This window comes from Enhydra lutris, unplaced genomic scaffold, assembly GCF_002288905.1.
Source record: "Enhydra lutris kenyoni isolate GAN:26980312 unplaced genomic scaffold, ASM228890v2 scaffoldscaffold63, whole genome shotgun sequence".
In the NCBI taxonomy this organism is placed as follows: domain Eukaryota; kingdom Metazoa; phylum Chordata; class Mammalia; order Carnivora; family Mustelidae; genus Enhydra; species Enhydra lutris.
Window position 1 is genome coordinate 3,674,028 of NW_019154147.1, and position 15,489 is coordinate 3,689,516.

General features: G+C 33.6%; 1 protein-coding gene across 6 annotated transcripts in view; it reads left to right on the plus strand.

The window, feature by feature from the left end:
• LOC111158801 (mitogen-activated protein kinase kinase kinase 7) overlaps positions 1–14,786 on the plus strand; it is a 74,762-nt gene extending 59,976 nt beyond the window's left edge. For 3 of the 6 annotated variants that reach the window (XM_022521063.1, XM_022521062.1, XM_022521064.1), the window contains 4 exons: positions 4,626–4,731; positions 9,166–9,227; positions 10,342–10,457; positions 12,562–14,786. In XM_022521063.1, the coding sequence (XP_022376771.1) occupies positions 4,626–4,731; positions 9,166–9,227; positions 10,342–10,457; positions 12,562–12,742 (465 nt within the window). In that variant the 3' untranslated portion in view covers positions 12,743–14,786. The remainder of the gene's footprint in view (positions 1–4,625; positions 4,732–9,165; positions 9,228–10,341; positions 10,458–12,561) is intronic. The other 3 variants (XM_022521065.1, XM_022521066.1, XR_002641377.1) reach the window with 2 other exon arrangements.
• The last annotated feature ends 703 nt before the right edge of the window (positions 14,787–15,489 follow it).

Sequence of the window (15,489 nt, forward strand, 5' to 3'; positions counted from 1 at the left end):
TGGAAAGACCAGTCTAATAAGGAGTTGAAAATTGTTTGTGGTATAGGAAAGCTTTTTTGGAGTTTCTGAAGCAATTTCTTAGGTACCCAAGATGAAAGTAATATTCCATCAGTCTTTTCTTCAGAATTATTTTGTGATTTATTTCCAAAATTATTATACAGGTGCCTTTTACAGTTTTAGTATCCTCAATCCGTTGTGAGTTTTCAAGGCTTAAGATAATAGAACTGTAGCAGTGGATGAAATACTAAAAGTTAGCACATCTTTAACCCAGCTCCACCCCCTCTCTAGATAAAGAAAACAAGACTTCTTGAAGTAAACTAAATTAGACATAATACCATAATTAGAACTCACATCTGCTAATTTCTACACATGGGGACTTTCTATAACTATTGTATTGCCCTCATTTTACTTGATGCTGTCTTTGAGTGTTTCTGTTGAAGATTTTTTTGAATTTATGTACTTTTTATGTTTTACTTTGTATAACTCCATATTCTTTTTTAAGTATCAGTAACACTTTTAAGAAAAAAAGGTGCTTTTTTGAAAAAGAGTCTTATAGGGACACCAGGGCGGCTCAGTTAAGCTGCTGCCTTCAGCTCAGGTCATGATCCCAGGGTCTTGGGATCAAGTCCCGCATCGGGCTCCTTGCTAGGCAGGGAGCCTGATTCTCTCTCCGCCTCTGCCTGCCACTCTGCCTGCTTGTGTGTGTGTGCGCGCGCGTGCGCATGCTCTCTCTCTCTCTCTCTGACAAATAAATAAATAAAATCTTTTTTTTTTTAAGAGTCCTATAAAATCCATTTTAACTCATATGTCCTTTGAGAATTTTTAATATATGAAATATTAATACATAGATAAGAGTATATGTAATATGCAAGTTATAAAGCCTGATAATAAAATGAACACTTATGAATCCACCACCCAGCTTAAGAAATGGAACATGATCAATTCCCATGACTCTGCCTATGTGTGCTCCTTGCCTGTGACCTTTCTGTCATCCACCAGCCTACAATGCCATTTTCTGTGCTACCACATTTCTAGACTTTTTATAAATACTAGTTCTCTAGTTAAGAAACTATCTTCTCTTGAATGGAATTCAAGTTTGTTAAATGTAGTTTCATAAATGGCTGTTAAATTTTGTCAAATGCTTTTTTTATGCATCTGTTGAGATTTTTCTCCTTTAATCTGTTAATATGATAAATTGGATTAATAGAATTCCTAGCACAAAGTGACCTTTGCATTTATAGGATAACCTCAACTTTTCAAATGATTTTTATTGTTTTTATACTGCCAAATTCCATTTGCTAATATAATTTTTAGGACTTTGATTTTCGCCCCTATATTCATCAGTGAAGTTGCCTAGCATTTTTTCTTTTTCTGTCCTTATTTCTTGATCAGATTTACTGCCTTACAGAATGAGTCAGGAAGTGTTTCTTTTTTCTAGAATAATTTCTTCAGGATGGTAAGTGCCTGATAGAACTCAACTGTAAAATCCTCTGAGGTTGATGTTTTCTCTAATGTATAGAAACTTCAGTGATTTATATATTTTTTAGAATTTCTCTATTTCACTTTTTTTAATTTTTTGTTTTATTTTTAATTTACTAACCACCAATTTATAGTATTCTCTCATTCTTATTTTGTTATTTTTGAGGGGAGGCTGATGACTTTGTTCTTTTTCCAATTTTATAAGTTAAATCTCTAGCTTATAAACTGTCACTGCTTCTAATTTTTTTCATCTAAATATTTGGAATTAAGTATTTTTCTCCAAGTGCCTCTGTAGTTGCATCCCACAGGTTTTACTGTGTTTCATGGTAAAAATCAGTTCAAATACATTCTCATTTCCACGTTGCTTTTCTTTGAACAGTTAGTTATTTAGAAGTGTTTTTAAATGTCCAAATATATGAGATTTTTAAGGTTAACTTTGAGTCAGTACAAAAATAATTTTTTTTAACTTTTTTTGAGATTTGCCTTATAGCTAGTACATGATCAGTTTTCATAAATGTTCCATGGTGCTTAAAAAGAATGCATATTCTCCAGTTTTTAGGTATAAGATTCATTGATATGTTTAGATTAAGCTTTCTTCTTAATGCAGTTCAGGTTTTACTGGTGTTGTATCTTATTTTTTGATCTGGTTTTATAAATCATTTACCAAGGAGTTTTAAAATACTGCACTATAGTGGTGATTATGTTCCTTTCTCCTTGCAGTTTTATTGCTGTATCTGTTTGGAAGCTATGTATAGATATAGCATATCTTATAATAGGTAGAGCATTATAAATTTTGAATTGTTGTTACATAATGAATTGACTAATCATGTTATCTCTTTCTCTAGTAATTTTTTTTAATCCTAAAATGTATTCTTTCTCATATTAATATAGCTACATAACTTTATTTTGGGTAGGTTTGCCTGTCTTTTTTCATCCTTTAACTTCCTGGTTTCTCTACCCTGTGAATTAGAGCTGTCTCTTATAAAGAGCATTTAATCCAACCTTACAGTCTGATTTTTTAAATATCTTAACTCAAGAAATTAATCCATTTATATTATGGTTACTGATTGATTTGTTCCTTTTTATCTTATGCTTTATCTTATTTCCCTTTTTGCTCCTTTTTTTGCCTTCCTTTGAATTGAACAAATATATTTCTCATCCCATTATTTGTCTTTCTAATTTGGGGATATCATATACTACTACTTCTAGTAACTACCTGTGAAATTTTAACACTCATACTCAACCTAAAGTTAATATCTTTACCTCATCTTCAACAATATAAGGATTTTTAAATCAGTCTCTTGCTTATGCTATTTTTTTTAAAGATTTTATTTATTTATTTGACAGAGACCACAAGTAGGCAGAGAGGCAGAGAGAGAGGGGGAAGCAGGTTCCCCGCCAAGCAGAGAGCCCTATGCAGGGCTTGATCCCAGAACCCTGAGATCATGACCTGAGCCGAAGGCAGAGGCTTAACCTAACACTGAGCCACCCAGGCGCCCCTTGCTTATGCTGTTTTTATTCAAGTTTTAGTACTGTCTTATTATCTGTTTGCTTGGTAATTTTGAAAATTACTCATGTTCCCATTGTTTAATATTTTCTGTGCATAGAATCTCCTTATGTTTACCAGTATTCCTGATTGCAACTTGGTCCTTCAATCAGGGAAAACTTTTTCTTAACCCTAAACTACGTGCTTTAGAAATTGTTGTAAGAGCTTATGGATGAAAAAAAATTTAAAAATTTAAAAATTTAAAAAATTTTTTAAAAAGAGCTTATGGATGGTGGAGTCTATTTTTGTCTAAGAATGTTATTTTGACCTCATTCTTTTATGTTTTTGTTGGCCAAACAATTCTAAGATAGTTATTTTCTTTTAGCAGCTTAAAGATACTCCACTTTCTTCTGGCTTCCTTTTTGCTATTAAGAATCTAACTGGGGGGCGCCTGGGTGGCTCAGTGGGTTAAGCCTCTGCCTTCGGCTCAGGTCATGATCTCAGGGTCCTGGGATCGAGCCCCGCATCGGGCTCTCTGCTCAGCGGTGAGCCTGCTTCCCTCTCTCTCTGCCTGCCTCTCTGCCTACCTGTGATCTCTCTCTCTCTGTCAAATGAATAAAAATTAAAAAAAACAACAGTTACCTTTAAAAAAAGAAAAAAAAAAAAAAAGAATCTAACTGGAGGGGCACCTGAGTGGCTCAGTGGGTTAAAGCCTCTGCCTTCAGCTCAGGTCATGATCCTGGGGTCCTGGGATCGAGCTCCACATCGGGCTCTCTGCTCAGCAGGGAGCCTGCTTCCTCCTCTCTGCCTACTTGTGATCTCTGTCAAATAAATAAATAAAATCTTTAAAAAAAAAAAAAGAATCTGACTGGATGGTTTTGGGAATAATCTGTCTTTAGCTACTTTCTGCTATCTTCTATTTTCTTTGTTCTCTAGAATTGACTATAATATGACACATGTTTAATTCATTATTATAATTCTGTTATTTTTTTCTGCTTGGGATTGATTGTGGTTGGTATTTGTTGTATCATCCAGCAGTTATGTAAATATTTTATGAATTCACAGTGGATACATTTCTCCCCTCCACCCAGAGCCACTCCCAACACAGACAAATTTATTTGCTCTCTGCTTTTGTAGGGTAGATCTTTATTCCTAGTTCACTCTTTCCCCAAGACTGAAGTCTTTCTTGGGTTTTAGCTTTAAGCCCAGCAGTTCTCCAGTCTTATTCCCATCCTACAAAGGCCTAAGACTTAATGCCTGTTCCTTTGAGTGCAGAACATAGTCAAAACAAAAGTTTTAGGTCATTGGTGTTCATTTGAAATTCCCAGGACTAACAGTTTAAGCACTTAACTGGACTCCTGATCCTGCTTTATTTCTGGTCTCAGAGCATTTCTCTTACTTTCTTGAAAGCTCATCAGTTTTTAAGAGGTATTCTGCATGAGTGCATATAAATTTTTTGTTTGTGTGTATACATATGTACAGACGTGTGTGTGTGTGTGTATAAAATCTTAGAGGATTTATTTATTTTTTTCCAAGAGTATTTCAGGACCTCTAGTGATAGAAATGGAAAGCTGTCCTTTGCTTTATAATAAAAATTTTCTCGTATCTTTTTTTTCACATAAAAATCACATTTTGTTCCTCCTATCATTTCTTCCTATAGGTAAGCAGTAGGTCATCCAGTCCTAGCGTCAGAATGATCACTACCTCAGGACCAACCTCAGAAAAGCCAACTCGAAGTCATGCATGGACTCCTGATGATTCCACAGGTGACCAGTGTATTTCCTCACTATAATTAAGAAGTTGAATTCATCATATTTGTTTCCATTTATTTGTGTCATGACACTGATCTTTATAAAGGCAGGCATTTCAGAGTAGATTTTCATATTAATAAAATCAAATATTTAGCAATAAACTTAAAGATGAGTTTTTGAGTACTGAGATAGATTGTCTTGCCTTCTGCATTTTCCCCCCAGATACTAACCATCTATATTAAAGATGATTTTGTTCCTCTACAGAGGAGGATACTGTATTCTTGATTCTTAAGTCTCTGATTTTCCTATTTTTGATCCATCCTACAGATGATAGTAAAGTCCATTATCATTTAAATAACTAAAATCAGTAGGAGAATAAAAATAATCATCTTAGTCTTTTGTCTTAAAGACACGAGATACCATGTATTTCAGTAAGAAAAAAAAATTCTGACCGTTAATGTTACATAAATTTCTGTTAATTAGACCTTAAAAAGCCTGTTAAATTAAAACTCCCTAGTGGCACCTAGGTGGCTCAGTGGGTTAAGCCTCTGCCTTTGGCTCAGGTCAGGATCTCAGGGTCCTGGGATTGAGCCCTACATCGGGCTCTCTGCTTCCGCTTTGTCTCTGCCTGCCTACCTGTGATCTCTCTCTCTCTCTCTGTGTCAAATAAATAAATAAAATCTTTTAAAAATAGTAATAATCATACTAAAATTCCCTAACATGAATGACTAACTGGTCAAAATACTAGTATTAAAATCTAATGATGGAATAGTTTTATTATGGGCAAGCAGGAAGTTATGTGCCACAGTGGAATTAACTTTCCTTAGCATTAAGAGAATTCCCTGATAAATACTCAGCAGTATGGTTCTATAAAAATTTATTATTTATATGTTATTATGTCAGAGAGGGAAAGATGATCTCCTAGGTCTTGGAAAATTAAACCATTTGTGATTTTATTTAAGATCAACTGTGTTATTAATAGTGTCAATTAAATTGAAATTAAAAAGTCAGCTTTCTCCCTTTACAAACTAAAACACTCCTTGTAAGTATTTATAGATATTTGGCATGGCTTAGTCAAGTTCGTAATTTAATTTAAAAAAATTAACTGAATAGCTTTCTCTCTTTCATGTAAGATACAACTAAGTTTAGCCAGGGGTGTACTCTCTCGTTTTAGTAAGTTTAAATTTAGTGGTGGCAAAAAACTCCTCTGAGTTTCACCCCCTAGCAAGCCCAACCCCAATTGTCCAGAACATTCACCACTCAGCACATATGCAGAATTTGTCACAATGTGCTTTCTCTCAGAGGTAGGTAGGGAAATGCTCTTGACAGATTTGATCATTAACATTCAGGTAAGGTTAGCTCTTTCCTGGTTCTTCAACCCTCAATACTTGCCCTGACATTACACCATTTGCTGAGAGCTAGTGCTCATCTTTTGCAGGGCCTCCTGACTTCAGCCTAGACTACTCTAGCCATGCCAGTCAATGGAATTGTGAATTCATGGAAGTAAAATAAAAATTCTCTTATGTCCCTTTCACTTCTGTTTTTTTTTTCCTACTTCATGTGTTCTTCCAGCCTTTCAAACCCAATCTCACTTTTTTCCTTGCTGGGACCTAAAATACCAATAGCTAGAAATCATATCTAGGTCCAAAATTCAACTGAATTTTGTCTTTCCTTTAAAATACAGCAAGTATGTGGTTATAATTTTAGGTAATTTTGAATATAATTTTAGAAGTTGAAACTGGTTTAAGCTTATATTTAATGATGTTCAGCTTTGCATTGTTTCTAAGAAAAGTACTGATAATAAAGCTAATACAATAAATTACAGGGAAGAGATATTAGTAAAGCCTTTTTCTTTGAAGTCTCCCTGATTCAGGAAAAATTTAGAAGTGCATACATAAGTTTAAGTAACCTAATTAATTAGGTAGTTTTATTTTAAAAGAGGAGGGATTTCTATCCATTTTCAGAGAAAAATAAGAAGCATATCAGTTTAATAATCATAGCACACAATGAGTGCTCTTGGATTTATATTTATAATATACAGAGGATGAAGAAAGACATACATACCCAAGAGCAGTTAGAAAGATAGCTAGACACAGTAGAGGGAGCCAGAGAGAGGGAAAAACCCACTGAAGAGTTTTTCTTATTTGCAAAGTTTAGAAGTATAAAACATGGCCCACTGCTTACAATCTTATTAGAGTCATAATACTGACATATTAAAAATAAAAAACTCATCATGCTTTATGTAATTTAAAAAACTACTAAATTTGCAGTGGAAAGCTCAGTGTTTTAAAAGTTAATAGAACAATCCTTGAATTTTTTTTTTCTATTCCCTGAATACTGTGAAACATTAATATACTTAATTTTAAAATATGTATCAGAGGGGCGCCCATGTGGCTCTTTCAGTTAAGCATCTGCCTTCAGCTCAGGTCATGATTCCAGGATCCTGGGATGGAGCCCGGCACTGGCCGCCTTCTCCCTTTCCTGCTCCCCATCCCGCTGCTTCTGCGCTCTCTCATGCTTTCTCTCTCTCTCTCTCAAATAAATAAAATCTTTTAAAAAATAAAAATTTTTTTAAAAGTAAATATATATCAGATGACAGGGTGCTTATTTGATAAAATATACCAAGTATGAAAGATTTAAGAAAGTAATAAGAATAGAAATATTGAACGAGTTCAAGATACTTAATTCTTCCTATAAAGCCCAGGGGGAAATAATTTTTAATCAATTGTACTTTTGCGGAAAGTAATGTTCCCTGGGCACATAGTTCGAAACTGTTGTTGTGGGTAGGGAAAGAGTTAGAGAGATAATAAGTTAAATGTAGTTTTCCTTTAGCCATTCCAGAAGATTACTTACGTTAGTATATGATTTTAGGGTAGGTAAGACTGTATTAGGCACTACACTCTACTCTTTATTGCACTCCAGTATTTAATAAACATTACGTTTTTTAAACATTACTTTTTCAATCTGAAATGCAAACTTAAGTATGTAAAACTGCGCTTCCTTCCTAATTCTCCATTTAGTGTCAATAATAACAACAGTAGTAGTAACCATCACCACCATGTGTTGACAGCTTACTATATGTTAGCATTGCACGGTATTTCTTACATGCATTTTCTTATATCGTTTGATTTAGCTTAGCTTTTGGAGTTACTTGCAAGCACATTCACAGTGGCTTTGAAAAAGAAAACTAGAATATCCGTCAGTAATAAATTATTGAAGTTACTGAACCATCAGACTGTCCTGGATTTTTATTGCATCGCATGCCGTGCCTTGCTGTCAGCCCGAACGCATATTTATCTGCACCATCTTTCAAGGAGTCACTTGTTAGGAAAGGGGCTGAACAGTTCACTTTTTTTTTTAAGACTATTTATATATTTATTTGACAGACCACAAACAGGTAGAATGGGAGGGAGAGGGAGAAGCAAGTCTCTCCGCCGAGCAGAGAGCCCGACGTGGGGCTCAATTCCAGGACCCTGGGGTCATGACCTGAGCTTACAGCACACGCTTTGCAACTGAGCCACCCAGATGCCCTTGAACAATTCTCTTATTTAACTCATTTACTCTTTCCTAACAGTGGGAAAGCAGCTACTTGTGAAATAAAAAAGTCCATATTACTTCACAGTTGCCCTGCCTGCTTCTGGAGGCATAAACATGTGACTCATGAAGTTGTTATGACAGTTTACCTCTTTTGAAATACAAATAAAAGCTGTCTGTTCAAATACTTTGATAAAATCAACAGGTTGTTTGATTTAACCCATTTAACTCTCCCACCCATGACATCGAGCTAGTTTCCCTACTATTCATTACACCTGTGTTCATTGTACTCCCCTCAAAAACATCTTCCATTTTCTGCAGCGATTCTCATTAGGAGAGGTGGGAAGGAGTTCACACTAGAATATATATAAATTTAAGATATTCCACTGGAAGAGAATGTGTCTCCCCCCCACACTTTTTCCATTAAAGAATGCTAATATTCAGGGAATTGACACAGCGTTATAGTAAACAGCATGATCAAGGAAAGAGATATGAGGTTAGACTAGGTAGAGTTAATGAAGACTGAATTTAAAGTATAAAGGTCCCATACCACTGTTTTTGTTTTTGTTTTCTTTCAGGATTTTATTTAAATTCAAGTTGTTTAACATATAATGTAGTACTAGTCTCAAGGGTAGATGTTTTTGTTTTTAATTGAACAAGGGCTTATGACCTGTAACGTTACACAATTTATAACCAACTTAAATTGTGCTAGAGTATGGTTGCATTCTGATTATCTGGTGATTGGATGTTCTGTTTTTACCTTTAGAATTCAGAAATAGACTCTCTTCATTATTAATAACAATAACTTTAATGTATTATTTACTTTAGGAAAAAATGCTAATATTCATGCATGCTCTCTTGTGTTTTGCTTATAATTATTCATGATAGAAAATAAAACACATACTTGAATTCCAGATACCAATGGATCAGATAACTCTATCCCAATGGCTTATCTTACACTGGATCACCAACTACAGGTAAAAAGAGTACTTTCTCAGTGAATGTTTACTTTTTCCTTAGAAGTTTAGACATAGTCTCTCTAGAAAGTGGACAGTTTTATTTATATCTGGCATCATATATTCATTTATTTATGCTTTTAGATGGCCTCCTTAAACTTTCTAAAATCAAGTTAAAATGATTTGTCCAGTTAAGTTTAAGTTAATCAGATCTAAAATTGGTAGTCATAGGTTAACAGTTGTCTTTAAATATTTCCATATGTTTGTTTAAGAATACCAAGAATGTGGGGGGGTCATCTGGATTCCTCAGTTAGTTAAGTATCCAACTCCTTTTTTTTTTTCTCTCTCTTTTTTTAAAGATTTTATTTATTTATTTGACAGAGACATAGTGAGAGAGGGAACACAAGCAAGGGGAGTGGGAGAGGGAGAAGCAGGCTTCCCACCAAGCAGAGAGCCCAATGTGGGGCTTGATGCCAGGGCTCTGGGATCATTACCTGAGCTGAAGGCAGATACTTAATGACTGAGCCATCCAGGCGCTGCAAGCATCCAACTCTTGATTTTGGCTCAGGTCCTGTTCTCAGGGTTATGAAGTGGAGCCCCATGTCAGGCTCTCCACTGGGTGTGGAGCCTGCTTGAGATTCTCTCACTTTCTCAAAAAAAAAAAAAGGGGAATGCTAAGAATATCAAAAATAGCATTTTTGCTCTTTAATTTTAGTGCTGCAGTATAAAAATTTACAGAAGCTCATTTCTATTTAATAGATTTCATGGTACACTGTCATATTCATAGTGACTGAGAATTTAAGTAATACACTTAACTGTCTCCTCATGAGTATGAGAGCTAGAAGCTTCTTTTGGTATAATACAGTTTGACAACCTGAAATGTAAAACCAGAGGCCAGTGATACTCTGGTCATGATTCTCTGTAACAACAAAAGTGTTAAAACAGCGAGTGTGAATTTATATTCTGAGTTAACTCTGTCAAAAGGACACTGACATTTTCTAGACCATGGTTTAACACTTATTTTTAAAAGACAACTGCTTTAGTGCTATGAAAACATATCACTTACTGTCTTAACTCTCAGCTTGATATTGAACTTTGATTGAATTATGTTTTAAGAGTCCTGATTTATTTTTAGCCTCTAGCACCGTGCCCAAACTCCAAAGAATCTATGGCAGTGTTTGAACAGCATTGTAAAATGGCGCAAGAATATATGAAAGTTCAAACGGAAATTGCATTGTTATTACAGAGAAAGTAAGTTATCTTTTATGAATAAAACACATTAGTATTTTGAGTTTAAAATATGTTAAGGTGAAATATTGTTGGAAAACATGAAAACTTTGTAATTTTTAGAACTAATCGTTAAGCATAGAGTTGACCCTTGAACAGCTTGAGGGTTGGGGTGCTGAACCCCTACTCATCGAAAAATCCACATGTAAATTTTGACTCCTCAAAAGTGCTATTGGCCTACTGTTGACTAGAATCCTTACCAATAACATAAACAGTCAATTAACACATATTTTATATATGTATTATGTACTTTATTCCTAGAATAAAGTAAGCTAGAGAAAAAGTTTTCTTAAGGAAATCATAAGGAAAAGAAAACACATTTACAGTACTGTACAAAAATCCATGTGGAAGATGATCCATGTAGTTCAGACCCATGTTGTTCCAGGGTCAACTATATTTCCAACTTGAAGGTTTTACATGTGTTCATCTTTAAGTTTAAAGCAACTTTTGGCTTTTTTTTTTAATGCAAAATTCATCCCTTTTGACTACATATACTATATTAAAATTAAGGAAAATAAATTGGTGTTATATAAACATTTCTTATGTCCTAAGAATTTTAAAGCTAAAAGCTATTTAGATTTATAGTTATAAAGATTTATTATTTCTTTAGACATAGATAAAATAATTTGATTTACTAATACTCAGCTGTGTGTGATGAGTGCTATGAAATGTGGAAGCCCAATGATTCACAGACCTGTACCCCTGGGGAAAATAATATGTTATATGTTAACATAAAAAATAATAAATAAAAAAATATTTTATAGATATATTCTTTCTAGGTATATGTTTATTTTATACATGTGAGTGTTTTTCTGGGGGGTTTTATACTCACGTGTTTTTCTGAGAGTTATAAAGAGGCTGCCTTCCTCCTCCCTTTTTTAAGAAAACCAGTTTTCATGGTCCTTTATTTGAAATTCTAAAAAACAAAACAAAAACTTCAGTTTTCTTAAGCATGATCCTCATGAAATTTTATACCTCTGAAGCTTAATTATTGTGGAAACTGAAATGAAGTGCTGTAGTACAAAATCAAGGCAACTATATGTATACATGGTAATAGGATTCCCTCTGTTAATTTTAACCTAAATAAATGAAAATTTCTTGCTTCCTGAAGTAATTTGTGGGAAGTTTTGTTTGTACTTCAAAAAAAAAAAAAAAAAAAAAAAAACAACCGAAACCAAGCTCCTACTGTTAAAATTATTTCAGCTCAATACCTTAAAGGATATACAGTAAATAAATATTAGAATCTGCTAATTGTAGAATTGTTGACACTTCATGTTTAAAAAAAAAAACCTCTTTCTTTCACATATTTAATCTATACTTTGTTCATTTGAAGGAGGAATTAGTTGTGTGCTAGAAAAAATAAATGATGGATTAAGGGAGTGTGAAAATTGTGACAGTTTTAATCAATATTAAATACTTTAAATGAGAAATATTATAAGAAAATCATCTAAAGGCTTTTCATTAATTATTCAGTTATATCCAGGAACTTCACTTTAGGAGTTAATAATGAACATCTCAAAGTTTTATCAGGCTATAAAAGTGTCTAATGGTCTTTCCTGAAAATGTTCGTAAAAGTGAGTTAACTCATTTGAAAGTGGTACTTTGTATTGTTCTCACTTTTAAAATAGGAAATAGATTCTAAGTTGGTAGCATCTATTTTAATTAGCTTGTACATGTTATATGAGCCCCCACTTTGTACTGTAGTTAAATAAGACTGTAACTTCAAGCATGAATAAAAGTTCATGAGTGTAAAAGTGGAATGTGAATGATAAAACATGTTATTTTCCTGTGGTCAGGAAACTAGTATTTAAAAGTTGTTTTATACCATTTTATCTGCATTCACTATTTGTCTAAGTACAGTTACTTACAAAAGGATTATGGTGTTTCTATGGGTACACAGACTAGTGGGTGATAGATTTTATTCTAGTCCACAAGTGTATTTGATAAGTATACCTAAGATGCATAATGATCAACCCAGAATAAAAGTCCTAAAAAGTCGAGCTCATCAATTATTAGTATGAATTTTTCTATCACATACAATATTTTATTGTGTGGTATTTGTTTTCAGGCAAGAACTAGTTGCAGAACTGGACCAGGATGAAAAGGACCAGCAAAATACATCTCGTCTGGTACAGGAACATAAAAAGCTTTTAGATGAAAACAAAAGCCTTTCTACTTACTACCAGCAATGCAAAAAACAACTAGAGGTCATCAGAAGTCAGCAGCAAAAACGACAAGGCACTTCATGATTCTCTGGGACCTTTAAATTTTAAAATATGCAAAGAAAGACTTTTTTTTTTTTTTTTAGGAAAAGAAAAACCCTTATAATGACAATTCATGAGTATTAGCTTGGGGCGTGTTCTGAATGCCAACTGCCTGTATTTGCTGCATTTTGTTTCATCGTTAATTTTCTTTTTCTTATGGTGGACATGCAATTCAACTGTCTCCTTGCATAACATGGGGCATCTGTGACTTGAATAAGCAGCAGTTCTCAACTTCAAAACAGCTGCAGTGAACCATGGCTGTATATGCATGCTCATTGTGTGAAGGCTAGCCTAACAAAAACGGGGTATCAAACTAGCTGCTATGTGCAAACATCGTCTTTTTTTCGAGGTGGAACCTCAAGAATGATTTTGTTCTTGTATCTCATCTCAAAAAACAATTTTTTTTCCAAAAGATGGTATATGCCAAGTTAAAGACAGGGTATTATAAATCTAGAATAATCAGTGGTACATTATAGAAATGCAGAACATTTAAGGATAGTTGCAAGTGAGGGCTCTGATGCCAGCATCCTTCAATCAGTACTGAACTTAGTTCCATCCACAAAATATTTAAAGGTAAGTGGTGGTTGCTGTATTTAACGAAAACATACTTCATTGGACTAAAATCTGACTATGATACATTGAACAAAATGGAACCTTTTTTTTAAGATATAAAGATTTTAATTTTGTGATTGAGTGTATGTGTGTTGAAACTGTAAAGATTTTATCACTCTAATAGTAATATCTCTTAAATGAAATTAAAAGGTAAATGAACACGATCCAGCTTAAATGATCATTCCTTCCTGCAATGATTATTGGATTGTTTTAGTTTATATTTGAAAAACTAAAGAGAAATAATTGAAAATGGAAATAATTGCTCCAGCTAAAAGGCTTGGGCTTAGATTTCTTTTATGATACCAAAAGAGTAAAAAACCTGGCAAATCAGGAGAAGTTAGTAAGGAAATTAAAGAAATAAATACAAATTCATGAAGTATACTATCTATGAGCATTGGAGTAATTGATTTTCCTTGCAAGCCCATCCTAGAATGCCTGCTGCCTTTCAACACTTTTAAGGGAATTTCAACACTTATAAAGAGAAAATTTATATTGTTAACAATAACTTTGCTACCAACTTTGAAAATAAAGGTAATAAATTCATTGAAATAATAGACTATATAAGCTCTATTTTTTCAGTTGGTATTAAAATAAATCACATTTTGATACCAGTACAAGGTGTCTTTTAAACAAGGATGTCATCAACTTCATTTTTATAGCATTAATGTTTTATGAAGAGAAAATTAAAAATGGAAGCATAATTGCTGTGATTATTAGAATTACATCATGATTGTATTGTAGTTTTGCTCTGTTTCAGATAAGCAAGTTGATCTAAGAAGTTATCAAAACTATTCTTAAAAATGCTAAAGCGGGTAACTTTTTCTTCTGTTATTTTTTTCTCCTCCTTCTGAGTTTTATAATGTATTCCTGTGTATACAAGCAATAAAGGTAAAAGACAGTTTGTACTAAACTGTGTCATTTTTAGCTTCCTCAAAATCTGTTACCAGAAAGTTTCCAGTAAATAAACGTCTACCATTACTTTATTTAAATAAAAGAAAGGGCTGTCATTCCCAAACAATTTGATTACCTAACTGAAAGTATACTGTCTGAACACATCAATAGTAAAATAAAATTGACATAGAAAAGAACTGTAGAGTAAGGAAAAGTATAACCCATTCATAGCATTGCTGCTTGTGATATGTGTGTGTCACTCCACCAAAAGGGATCTAGTCAGTGCTCAGAGACTTTTCTGGTTATCTCAGAGCATGAGATATTCAAGTGTGGATGCTAATGGTTAACCTTTCCGTTAGGATTTAGCATTATAGATTTCAGATTTTATTTCTAGTCATTAATGTGTTTTTGCTATATATTACATACTTAAAGGGAAAATTTATTATTATTACATGTAATCACTTTATAAAAATCTCAAATAGGAAAATGGAAGAAAACAGTAGTGTTAAGTCATGGTGCCAAATGCCAAAAAAAAAAAAAAAAAAAAAAAAAGGCTATTGAACCCTTGCTTGTTTGTTTACAGTAAGTTCCTTGTTTGTTTACAGTAAGTTCCTTCATTCTCACACTGTAATTCTCCTAGACGCTGAGTGTACTTCAGCCTACTTGGTTTTAAAGTAGTTGTGTTGCAAAGTTCATACCTTTTAAGTCCTGATTATCCTTGATGGGAGAAAAGGGCAGCAGGGATAATCAAAATCTACAGCCGGTTTTATCCCTCATCCTCACCATCAAACCTTCAAACAGATTTTAACAAGGAGCCGAATGTTTTACTTATAAAAAAATTTTACTTTTTATTCTAACTCTCATTTTTGGGTAGAAATAGTGAACAGACAAGCAAGTAGCTTAAAGGCCCTCATGTAAGAAATTCACAAACAATCCCTAATTACATTTCATTTTTTCCCTCAAGGGAAAGAAAACAAAGTCTAGGGAGAGACACTCCTCAGCATTAAAAATAACTGAGTCGAATGAAAATCATTTAACATTATTAACTTTAGGGCAGCACCGCATATTGAAGAGATTTGCTTGAAAGTTGTTTACAATTGTTTGACTTTTTGTTGAACCATTTTAGAGTACTTAATGTGGTTTTTTTCCTCCCAAGTTTCTTCTGTGTTCCTAGTTTCAGGTCCTGCTTGTAGCCAGAGGTCACAGGCATTGCCTGTGATGCTCTTTTC